This window comes from Lissotriton helveticus, chromosome 7 (genome assembly GCF_964261635.1).
Source record: "Lissotriton helveticus chromosome 7, aLisHel1.1, whole genome shotgun sequence".
Taxonomy (NCBI): Eukaryota; Metazoa; Chordata; class Amphibia; order Caudata; family Salamandridae; genus Lissotriton; species Lissotriton helveticus.
Window position 1 is genome coordinate 157,147,377 of NC_136068.1, and position 12,963 is coordinate 157,160,339.

General features: G+C 42.7%; 1 protein-coding gene across 1 annotated transcript in view; it reads left to right on the forward strand.

The window, feature by feature from the left end:
- Positions 1 to 12,963, forward strand: part of LOC144768973 (piezo-type mechanosensitive ion channel component 2-like) — a 700,333-nt gene that overhangs the window by 325,089 nt on the left and 362,281 nt on the right. The window contains exons 20-21 of the mRNA XM_078652965.1: positions 6,287 to 6,450; positions 7,146 to 7,322. Coding sequence (XP_078509091.1) covers positions 6,287 to 6,450; positions 7,146 to 7,322 — 341 coding nt within the window. The remainder of the gene's footprint in view (positions 1 to 6,286; positions 6,451 to 7,145; positions 7,323 to 12,963) is intronic.

Sequence of the window (12,963 nt, forward strand, 5' to 3'; positions counted from 1 at the left end):
GCAGGGAAATTTCTTTTTAGCTTCCTCTCTGCTCATTTTTACTTTGGGCTTTCCCCCACCCCCAGAGCCTTGAATTTGGGTATTCTTATTCATTTTATTCAATTGCTTTTCCTGCTGTTCTGCCAACTTTACCTGTGCCCACATGACTTTTTCCTTCAAAGCCTTTCGTTTTTCTGCCATCTCGTCCTCACAGTACTTTGCGTACCGTAGGACCTCATCCATTTTCTTAGACTGCAAACAAATTTTATTATCTTTGATCCACTGGCAAATTTCAGGTCGTAAACCGTTTACAAACCTGTAAATGAAGTGGGTCATATCCTTCATCTTGATGTTGTCTATACCACTGTATGTTTTAAACACCTGTAACAGTCTTTCATAAAAGGAGTGCACAGTCTCATCCCTTTCCTGCGTGGTCCTATCTCTTTTGGTCCAATCAGTTTCCTTAGCAGGCACCTTTTGCTTCAGGTGTAGTATTACCTGATCATATTTGTTCATCACCTCATCAGAAGGAGCACCTGTAATAGGGTCCCTCGGGTATTCTTCACTAGGCCAACCAATGGAAATCTTACATTCGGTCCATAAATCCACAGGGACCACTATAACAAAGAATCCATCCAAATCTTTCCACAAGCATTTTTGCACCTTTACAAACCTTTCCACCTGCCTGTACCAATCCACAGGCTTTTCTCGTAATTTTGGAAAGTCATTGGTAAAGGACACAATGTCCTGTCTGGACCACGGAACGTGCACATATTTTCCACCTGGCACTTCGCGCATAGGATATAACTGCTCTGGCTTGTCAGCTTCTTTTAGAACAAATTCAGGAATCACCTGTTTGGATCTAGCCTCATCTTTCTTCTTGGCCCATCTGGCTTTCCATCTTTCTACATCTCCCCATTTTTGCAACACGGTCAATAATTCTTTGACCTGTGCCTTTTTCCCTGACACATTCAGGTTTTCCAAATCTTTATCTGAGAAATCTGCTCTGTACGGTTTTTGCAAAGGTTTTGATTTTGAAATATCTATTCCCATACTAGCTGCAGTGTCTGTCAACTTTTCATGGAGCACTCTGGCATTTCGGGTAAGACTTTTGCATATAAACAGCAGCTCTTCCTCAGAGTAGGTATTTAATCTGTCTAATCCTACATTTCCTGCCATCAGTTCCTCTATTTCTACTCTCAGTTTGTAGAGATCTAAAGGTTTCGACTGAGGAGTTTGTTTTTCTAATTCTCGACTTCATCTTTCAATTTCTTCAGGAGTCACTAAGGTGACACTCTTAGTACCTGAAGTCGATTCCATTTGAATCTCCCTCGTGTTGAAAGGATTATGTATTTTCTGCATCCTCTTTCCGGTATCCCTAATGGGCATATCCATTAGCGAGACCTTAGACTCGCATTCACTTGTCTGATCATCTACAATTAAGGGTTCTGGTCGTGGCTGTGCTATGAGTGGGGTAATAACTGGAGTTTTTGGACTCCCTTGTCGGTCCCCATACAACGGAACCACTGGTCCAATAGTTACTGGGATTGTCAATGCTTCAGGGCTTGTATTTAACTGGGAGATTTTCTGAATTATCTCATCTCTCTGCTTTGCTAGGGCCGCTCGCTTCTTTTCTTCCAACAATCTGTCTAAGGATTTTTCATGTAATACCTGCGGGGTTAAAGTGGGAGCATAACTAGGGGCAGTGGGATGTGTCTCACTTGGTCCTTCACCATAATTAGGTTTTGGGAATAAAGTTCCTGTGCCTAGGGATCTTGGTTCTTCCTCATACAGAGGTTGTAAGAACGGCATTCCTGAACTTGATGGTCTTGCCTCACCTTCCTAGGGAGGTCTAGAGCAAAAGTCCCTTTCGCGTGAGTATCTTGCCTCCCCACTAGCGGTTACTCTTGGATAAATATCTCTCGTATCTATGGGTCCTAAACTCTCGGGATAGGGAGGTATTTGACAACCCCCTCCTACACTTGCAGATCTGACCCTATCCTGGGGAGGAGGTCTTCGGGAATTATGCCCTTCACTAGAAGGTCGGTGTCCTTCATTATAAGGAGGCAGACTTCTTATATACATGTCATCTAACAGTTCGTCATCCGACTCCCCAATGGGCACCCAATGTTTGCATTTTTTGGTCCTCTTCTCCCCTGTAGGAGGACCTCCCACTGGCATCATTGGAAACAGTCCTTCTACAATCATATTCTGTCTCCACTGTTTCATCTTTTTATCTCGGGTCTCCTGTTTCAATTTCGGATAAAATTTTGTTAACCCTTTATCCATCCGGGGCTTATCTCTTTCAAAAGCCTCGATCTCCCATTCCTCTAGTGCTTCGTACTGCGTTAATCTAGGTCTGGGATGTAAATCATTCATTCGGGTTCTCAAATTAAATAAAATCCTGCCATTGAATGTACCTTCTAACGGAAAAGCCAAAATTCCGTCATCCTTTGTGTATTCTGCCCAGTTTTCCAACCATACACACGAGTGGTACCCTTTATCAAACATCATAAAAGATGCGGGAGTATTCGGTGGCGGAATGACAACACCTTCTCTGGTTCTAATCGGTTTGTCCTTTTTAAAATAATTCTTTACTTTGTTTACAAGGGATAATTTTCTCTTATTTCCGTACATAATGTCGGTTTTATGACCTTTCCACTGATCGTTCTCAAACCCCAAATATCGAGGATCAGGTCTAGTATGCGGTCTATACGAATGCCACATACGATTTCTGCGAGTGACTTTGTTTACAAAATCGCTTCCAATCCAAGTGCGTCTTTTATTTTCGTGCGACCAATGAAATGCACAAATTCAAATAATCTCGACCAATGGGTGCACGGCCTTTTCGCGAGACAGGTTCTCACGCTTCGGCACTCACCCCTCCTTTACAATTTCAGCTCCGTTACACACCCGCTGCGTCTACCAATCCCAGCGCGGCACGGAGTGACGTCAGAGCAGCTTCGCAACTGACTCCCTCCTTCACAAGGTAACGGAAACTTTCTTTCTTTCTAAAGTGCTAGTGCTTGGTTATTTAACAACGAATACACATTCGCCACTGTAGTCAAGTGTCTAGACAGTAAAGATTTTTTTCACTGCAAGTAGACTCCTTCTGTCTACTTTTCACACACTACGGATAGATCTCTTCTGCCTACCCTTCACTCAAGCATTAGGGAACCTGCTACTTCTTTGACTCATCCACTTTTCTTTTCGGGATATATACGAAGCCTAAAGTTTCACCAGCGAACCCCTTTGCTATCACCCAAGCGTCGACGAACCTGCTACTCCTTCCGGTGTGACCCTCGCTAGGTTATATCACAATAGAAGTTTTGCCAGCGAACTCGTTGCTATCATTTATTCAAACATACATTCAGAAAAAAACCCTAATTAGTGCTTCCAGTTCTACCTAACCTGCACCAACTTTCTTGGAGTAAGTGACCTTAAAACAAGTGGATTCTCTTCACCACTCGCTATTCAATTCCCCGGGGATTCCCAACAAACACAAAACTTTTTACTTATGAGTGGGTTAATACATATATCAGTACAATAATAGGAAAAATAATTTAAAACATTTCATAATTTTCAAAGCAAATCATTTCACGTGAGTGATCAGTTCACAAAAAATGTTTACCCCTTTTTAGCAGCCATAAAATGTTGTTTAGCAGCATCCAACCTATCTAGCTTAATTAGTCCTACCTAACTTTAACTAGTCCCTAACCATCCTCTGCTACCAGAAAATTACTGATAGAGATCGCAGGTCACCCGACCAACAATTTCACCATATAGTTTACGGGCCCATAAATTTCAATTCACCATATACATTAATCAGGTGACCTTACAACTCTACTACCAGTAACCCTGATTCCTTCCTATTGTATTCTAGTGTACCCGACTTCCATCCACCGTTATGGGTACCTATGACCACAATGGATCAGGGAGCTAGCTGTAAAAGAAAGGCAGGCAAAATACAAACCCAACTTTATATAACTTTGATATTCCTAAAATGACCACGGACAACTGGAAAGTTTTAAAAGTTTTATCTAGAATTCAGTTTCTGAGAGCATACAGTTTATAACAAGAAGACAGTCTATAATCAGAAAAACAAAAAGCACATAACCATACAGGAAAAATATAAGGGCAACCATTTAAGGGTTGGAAAATGGGAAACAGGGAACACGCTAAGCAGATTTTTAAAATGGAACTCAAGAATGGACATCTATGAATGGGCAAGCTTATGCACGTACTAGACTTATACTATGGGGACGTACTTCATGAGTATGAATTGAAAATTAGGAATCTTTATACATCTATAGGAAGGGTAAAAAGTGGAACACACTATAATTCTAACATCATTACTTCAAATCAGATTGCAGGAGAAAATTGTAAACCACATTTATAATTCGTAAACAGTATAGAGAGAATGTGCTCTAAAAGGTAGGGTAACATAGGAACATGCTATGGAAATAAATGCATTGACTTTTCATATAGTAGGTTGCGGAAAGCATGGAAAATTAACGTATGCAAAGGTATGTCTTTATTGAAGCAAAGACAGAAGAATAGTAGGTGCAGTATAGAGTTCTCAGCAATATATATTTACCTAGAATGGTGTGAAAACCAACCCTGGCCACGGATCAGTTAAGGACAGGAAATACCCCAAGGAAAGACGGTCATCAATGGGACAGCAGGTGCAGAATGGACACCCCAGGACAGGACAGGAAAACCAGATTAGGTTCAGGACAGGACCACCAAGGAACGACCAGCACCCGCAGTTTGGAAGCAACGCCTGCGCTCCACCCTCTCTGCAGCTATCAGTCAGGACCCCGATTGGGTTAGTGAACTTTCCAGCAAAGTGCTCCATCAGCACTTAAGGTTTAGTTAAACCTTTGAGTCTATGGTCAAATTCGGACAGAGTGCTCCGCAGCGCTCTGTATTCAGTCACCTATTGAGTGCGTTGGGTCAGTGACAGGTCAGCTATTCAGACAAGTCGGACTGCACTGCTGTCCAGGCCCCAGTGTAGTGACTCTTTAAAGACGGTTAACTAGGCTTACCAATGATAAACCTATTTAACTTGCCTACAAGTCTCCAGTATATGGTGTAGAAAATACACCCACAGCCAGGAGCTCAACTGTGATCTGTGGATTGCAGCACTTATTATGCCATCCACAGAGTGAGTCTGTAAAACATGGCTTCAAGCCTATTATGTGTAGCCTGTAGTAACCTAAAACCCTGATGTCAAACCTGTCAAAATAACCCTTTCTGACAGGCAACAAATCCTCCTTTTAAATATTAATAAGTCACCCATAAGTGCACCTTGTTGCCTATATTGTATTGTGCCTGATATTTAAATGTCGAAACAGGTATAAAATTAAATTTGGCAAGCTCCACCTGTCACTAGCTTCCAAAACCTACTTTCACTACCAGTGCTGTAGCTGGATTCTAAGAAATAGAAGATTGCAAACTTTAAACGGTAACTATTGACAGTAAATGGCTAGAATAGTCATTGAAAGACCTTTGCATGTTTATTCAAAATACAATTCATTGATGACGTTACATTTTTATTAAATATTTAAGAAACTTCCCTTTCAAAAAATGCCTTTTTCCTGCCTGAAGCTCCTAGAGATTAATTTGCATTAACCTGCCAATAGCTGCCCAGCCAGTGATTGATCTTAATGAGTTGTGACAACTGCTTACCAAGCAGAACAGTGGCTTAGATCTGGTGACAGGATGGGCTGGGTGTCAGACATGTGAGAGGACATGTGGACAGAGAGACATGTGCAAAGGAGGATCCTGAATAGTTCATTTAATTGAAACGGAAGAGGTGAGGTCTGCTCATTCATAGTTTAGTGTAAGGTGAGACCTGGAAGGGTGAAAGCTGTTGATCCCAAGACCCACACTACCCAGGCTGGCTCCAAACCTAGAGGAAGGGAAAATACCCCGGAACCACTGTGGAATGGATATAGGAAGGTCTGCTAATTTCTCTGGCTACAACTCTGGGTGTGGGAATGGTTTGCCATTTTGAATGTAAGTAGTAAGATGCAATGTGAAATTGTACTTACTCATTTCGGTATTCACAGAAGTTAGGAGTCCTAACTTCTGTGAATAATGAAATGAGTAAGTGCCTTCTGTGAATACCAAAATGAGTAAGTGCCTTCTGTGAATACCAAAATGGTAGTACGTTTAGGATTTTGTCTTACGTTAGTTCTGTGAATCGGGCCCATTGTTTCTAACTTAATACAGTGGCCTTTTTTCGAGCATTGTGCACTGTTAATGTTTTCCAGAGCAATACTGAATCTTGTTTTTGTATTAGAGGACAGGCCGAACAAGTGGATTTTGGTGGTTGACAGGAGCACTGCTATACTCCTGAAGTTGTTGGAAGCTTTCCATGGAATCCAGGTCTTGGGCTGGAGGCTCCTTGAGCTGCACATCATCAAAGTTGTGGCAACCATGACAATATGGATTACGCTGAAAGAGGTGAGAGAAAAGAGCTGAAGGAGGCTAGGGAACAGCATTGAAAACGTAATATTCTGGTACAGTACCATACATTGTACTTTTCAGATAGTGCATGATTTAAGGTCTGTTACCTGTTGGAAATGAGCGGAAGTGATGGATTGAGGGTCCTGAAGGCTGGAGTCTTCCATGACAATTCAAGCATCTTACACTATCTGTACCTCCAAGCTACTCACGCTGTATGTGTGTCACAAGGTCCTCATATTGTTTGTGAGCCCCAAATTTACATGCTGACCCCCAAGCCGCCCACGAAACACACAGACTTCCAAGTTATAAACACCTTTGCTTGACAAGACTCCAGACGCTTTCTAGTCTGCTCGTTGTCTTATTGTGGTACACTGATGTGCAACTACTGTGTTATAGAGTATGTTTATTTCTAAGGACAGTCCTGGGCTCCTCTGAAAATCACCTACACAACCTGATGTATTTTGTCCTCTGCTATAGTGTAAGTCAGAGATTAATGCTACCATACAGACAGCCCTGCTCTTTAGCCTGTTCTGTAACAGGATTGTTGATTTATTTCAGTATTTTCTTGTATTCTACTCCTTCTTTACGGTGTGAAATGTCAATGATTTAGGAGAAATACTTGGTTATCATTTTGAAAATGTAATGTGCCAAGTCATCATGGAAAAATGCTATGGTTCTTTCTGGTCTCACAGGTATCTCTGATGAACTATGTATTCTTCATTCCATGGACATTTGCTCTGCCATACTCTAAGCTCCGCCCCCAGGCTTCTCGCATCTGCACCATTTGGTCGTGTGTCATGGTGATCTGCAAGATGATGTATCAGCTTAAATTTGTCAAGCCAGAAGAATTCTCGATGAACTGTACAGAGGTGAGCTTTCAGAAATATTACCTCTTCTGTAAATAGTGTGTCCATAGGCTGACTAACTGGTAGAAAAATAGAGTTCAGTGACAGGCCATTGCATATGTAAAAACTCATAGGTATTGGTCAGAGCTATTCACTTGACTGACAAGTGAATGACTCTACGTATGGGTCTTTGAGAGACAACAGACTGTTGGGACCTCTAATTAACTTTACAGTGGCGTTTTACACCAGACTTAAGGCTCCATACTCTGAATGTGCTTATATCCATTAGTTGATTTTAATAGGTGCAGGCAGTCAATGTTTGTTCACTTTGAGTACATTTTAACCTGGGATTGGTGTATCACAAATGTCTTGTTCTTCAGTTTCTTTATTCCTCTCTCATCCCCTTTAGAGTTATAATTGCTGATTTGTTTCGCCATGTTTTGACCTTCCTTGTTCTGTATCTCCCCTTTACTGCCTTGTCTCTCTCTCTCTCTCACTGTCACTGTCTCTCTTCTGCTAATTTACATCACTTTTGCTTACTCGTTGTGTTTGTAGTCCAATTTTTATAATCTTACCCTTCCCAGTTTTTCTCTACTCCCTAATTGCTGTCAATTCTTTATTTTCCCTGATTTCAGATCTTTCAGTGTTGGAATATTTTCATCTTTCTCAGTAGCTTGTTCTTTCTCAAGTTCTTCTCCCATTTATACTATACCTCAGTCACAAGTTGCTTTATGCTCCTTGCTCCCCTTTGTTTTTCTCTCTCACACCCGTCACTGTCTTTTCTTGCTTCCTTTGTCGCCCTGCCCCCTTTGTTCAATAGCGATTCTTTTCATTTGCAGGATTTCACTTTCCTTTCACCACACTCTAGCATCATTTTGGCTGTATACGTTGGCTATTTTCTTTTTTTTATACATTGGCTACTGCTCCATTCCTTGCCATGACCACATATTTGAAGGTTTTGGATGAATGGAGCTGGGATTTGTGGAAAAATATGACATCTGCTAAAGAGGGAACAATTTAAGACTAATAATGACATTTAAAGCGCTCTTTTGTTTTTGAAATTTCTATTTGCCTAATTTGCACAAGTTTGTGTTTTAAACTTCATATTTGCACTCTCTCAGCATTTCCGGTGTACCCCTAGTCCGTCACGGTGTGTGCCGATTGAGCGGAGGGGCAAAACACCGTTTGGGCTACAATTCACTCACTTCCTGAGCCCAGGGTCAGCGCTCCATGCTCTGTGCTCCCTTGTCGCGGTCCCGCCCACTTGCTGCATATCAGCCAGTGCGCCGAGCGGGCGCGCGCAGAGGCGCACCGGCGACACGTCAAAGGCAAGCCCGTCTGCGCCCGTTCGCGCTTGGACGCTGCCAGTCGCCAGGGGACTCTGGATGTTTTTATGCTTTATGTTAATCCCTTTATGAAAGTCTCGTTTTCGCGATAACACCCCTTCTCTCGCCCACAAGCCACTGGCTATATGATGGCTCGATTTCAATATACGAGCCACGAGCTACGATCCTTAAACCCAGCCCCCTGCCCTGCACCCATTGAATACCTACCATCTCAGCAAGATAAGAGTGACTCGATCTTTCAAACCTCACATGGACTCATTTGCCTGTACTGTAATGCCCCGTCTCTTTCCAAACATGCTCTTGAAGTCTGGTCGTTACTTGACTCCCAGAAGCCAGACCTGCTTTTCATTACGGAGATCTGGCTACAAGAGTCCTCGACCCCGGACATTCTGATAGCACTACCCGAGAACTACAAGATACATAGGCTTGACCACACTGGAAGAAGGGGGAGGCACTGCAATTGTCTATAAGGCATATATCAGTGTCCATGTACTTGATTCTTATCTAGAAAAATGGGGAGAATTGTCTATTACTTCCATAACGACTAGTAACAATGAAGCTTTTAAGGTCACCCTTGTCTATAGAACTACCAACTCAAGGCTGCGACCGAGGAAGAACGAAGACGCTACGATTACTCAAGGTGACTACAGATATCACTGGAATAGGATGTGAATAATGGCACCATTCCAATCACGTATCTACCTAACCAATACCCTTTGAGGAGAACTGACTAGTCTATTTTAAAATAAGGCTATCTTTGCCATTAAATATTTGAAGATTTGCCTCGACATAAAGCCTTCGAATTAATAATCCATGACGTATTTTTGATAGTTTTCGCCCTGAAGAAGTCCTTCGGACGAAACGCGTTGGCTACTTGTGTGTGAAGATTTTTGGAATAAAAGCAAGAAAGAAAATTCTATGGCCTACTGATATCATTAATTTGATTAATACTGTTACTGTATATTGTATGGTGTGCTGAACAACTGTGGTGTATTGCAAAAGTGCCTCTTGGGCATTAGCTTTGGTAGTGGCTAGGGGTATGTGGCTTCAGGTTTCTGGCACCCACGAATACAACTAGACCATGAGATAGTGGACGTAGTGCAGTCAATTATTTTGCCCTATACCCCTGTCGTAGTATTGCTACTTGTCTATAGACCCCCAGGTGTGAAAACTCAATTCGCTGATAACCTCACGGAAGCCATAGCACCACATGTTCTTGCTTCAGACAAGTTTCTATTACTTGGTGACTTTAATTACCATATGGAACATTCTTTTGACCCACACACCAGGGACCTCACTTCTAGTCTTGATTCCATGGGCTTGAATCAATTGATAACTGGTCCTACTCATAGTGCAGGACACACATTAGATCTAATATGTACCAACTCATCTAGGATTGGGATTAGCCAAGTTTTTCCAGTCCCATGGTCGGATCACTATGTCATTGAGTTCCACATTGCGGGAACCCCATCTAAAGTCGAAAGCATTAAAGAAGCACGACTTAGTAGGACTTGGAGCAAGATTAATCTCGAACCCTTCACGGCTCACTTTCTACCCCCCTCTATTACTTTGTCTACTGATCCGAACATAGCAGCCTTGGATCTCGAATGTGCGATCTCATTGGCCTTAGATCGCATTGCACCGTTGAAGGAATCCAAGCCGCTCTCTAAAACTTCTCCATGGTTCACTCCGCACCTGGACGAAATAAAACTCTCTGTTAGGTCAGTCGAAAGGAAATGGCGCAAAACTAAAGCCCAGCTTGATAAACAACAATACAAAGGCTTACACAGGCTCTTCATGACTGAAATAGCCAAAGCTAAAAAGGAATACTGGGGGCATAGGATCCATCAGGCAGCAAACTCCCAGAAAGAGCTGTTTAAAATATTAAAAGAATTCACTAATTCCCCGGGCTGTCAACCCTCTCCTGTGGCCTCTCAGGGATGGGTTGATTCTGTATCCTCCTACTTGCAGGATAAAATCAAGGAGATTCATAAATCTTTCCCTCAACCACCTCTTTCCACCCAGACAATACCCCTACTAGCTGAAACCAGCATTGAATCTGATTCCCAAGATAAGGCTCTTAGAGAATTTCTACCCTGCTCAGAAACGGATGTAGACTCCGCCTTACACAAGATAAAGTCAGGTTCTCCGAGCGACCCAGCATCCTCCCAGATCCTTCAAAAAATTGCTCCCGCTCTTATCCCTGTGCTAACAAAAATCCTGAACCTCTCTCTGTCCCACGCCTTGGTTCCTCTGCACTGGAAGGAGGCGATAATCAGACCGATCTTGTAAAAGCCTTCAGCTGATGCAAAACAACTTTCCAATTTTCGTCCCATTTCCCTCCGCCACTATTTGGTGAAATAATAGAAGTCTTGGTAAATAAACAACTAGGCACTTACCTGGAGGAAAACAAGCTTTTGGATCCTACTCAGTTTGGCTTTAGGGCAGCCCACAGTACCGAGATTGCCTTGCTTGACATAGTAGACAAAGCCAAGATGTCATTGGACGCAGGACAGTCCGCTATACTGGTCCTGCTGGATTTGTCGGCGGCCTTCGACACCATCTCGCATCATATATTGATACAACGACTGGCTGAGATAGGTGTCGGAGGCCCCGCATTACTCTGGCTTAAGAGCTATTTGTCAAACAGGCGCTCGAGGGTCCAAGTGGGAAAGCATCTCTCGGACTACCAAGGGAATGATAAAGGCGTGCCTCAGGGCTCTATACTGAGCCCTACGCTCTTTAATTTATATGTTTCCCCTCTGGCCAAAGTTATCCAAGCCTTTGGATTTGGTACGGTATCATACACTGACGATACTCAGCTCTTGGTAACCATTGGTCCATATCCTAGTGAGACCAAATTGAGGTTTCAAAAATGTATGATTGCAGTACATGATTGGATGACTAGACATTTTCTAATGTTGAACACCAGTAAAACCGAGATTGTACTCTTTGGAAAGGCCGATAGAATTTGGACAGATGAATGGCGGCCAACTACTTTGGGCACTTGTCCCGCTCCCAAGACATCAATCAGGAACTATGGGGTGATTGTGGACAATAAGTTATCCATGGCTGAACACGTTAACAAAGTAACTGGCACCTGCTTTGGAATAATGCGCAGCTAAAGAAAATATTTAAATGGATTCCTCTATCATCCCGAATGCCACTAGTTCAAGGTCTTATCGTTAGTCGGATTGACTACGGCAATGCCCTGCTAGCCTCCATTAATGAAAACCTTCTGGCAAAACTTCAGGTGGTACAGAATACGGCGGCTAGATTGGTGCTTAACCTTCCTTCCCGCACACCTTCCTCGCCGTGCTTAAATACCCTGCACTGGCTTCCTATTAAACAGCGCATAAAATGTAAACTATGCTGCTTGGTTCACAAAAGTATCAATGGACTAGGACCATCATATCTGAGTAACACACTCAAATTCCAGAACAAGGCTCGAACGCTCAGATCATCGAACCAACAACTTTTAATAGTTCCCAAAGTCCGCACCGTCAGAAATGGCGATAGAGCCTTCTGTAAAACTGCTCCAGAGGCTTGGAATGCCCTCCCGCTCTGTCTTAGGACCGAACTCAACCATTTGAGATTCCGGAAAAAATTGAAAACCTGGCTGTATTAATCTCTGCTTGACGCCTCTGTCATTGGAAAAGAAATAAACCCACCTATCGGGGTTCAGAGACCTGTCTCGTGTTAGGGCTCTTCTGAAAATTAAAGAATAAAGCCACAAAAAAAGGTGTTTGTAGAGAAAAGAAAAAATTAATTCTTTTTTTGAGTCCCCTCACTCACCGGAGTTTCCTCACGGTGACATGGTTCATCATTGGGGCCATCCCAGTTCTCTACGAAAAGGGGCGTGCTGCGACTGGCGAACTACGTAGGAGCACTTAGTTGTGAAGGACTATGTGTAGTGCAAAAATGAAAAAGTGACATGGAGTGGTGAGAGTTAAAAATACCGTGCTAGTGGGCCTCAATAACTTTATTCTGCTCCTAGGTTGGTATGTTTAAAAATGGGGTTTATACTGAAATCCAACCTGCTATGATGGTAGGGTCAGTATCTGGTCAACATGTTTCACGCCACCCCTGGCGTTTCTTCAGGACCATACAGGGTCCAGCCCTGTATTGCCACTGCAAAAACCTAAATTAGGTATGTGATTGGCATTGGCATTGGCATTGGCATTCCAGGACCTAACTTGAAAGTTAGCCAGGGGAAACTTATGTTAGTAAGGTGAGGCCACTTTTGTCCAGCTTCTGTCCCTAGGGAGCTGTGGAAGTTCTTAATGTGTGTGTGTTGATGTGACTATAAGCAACTAAAT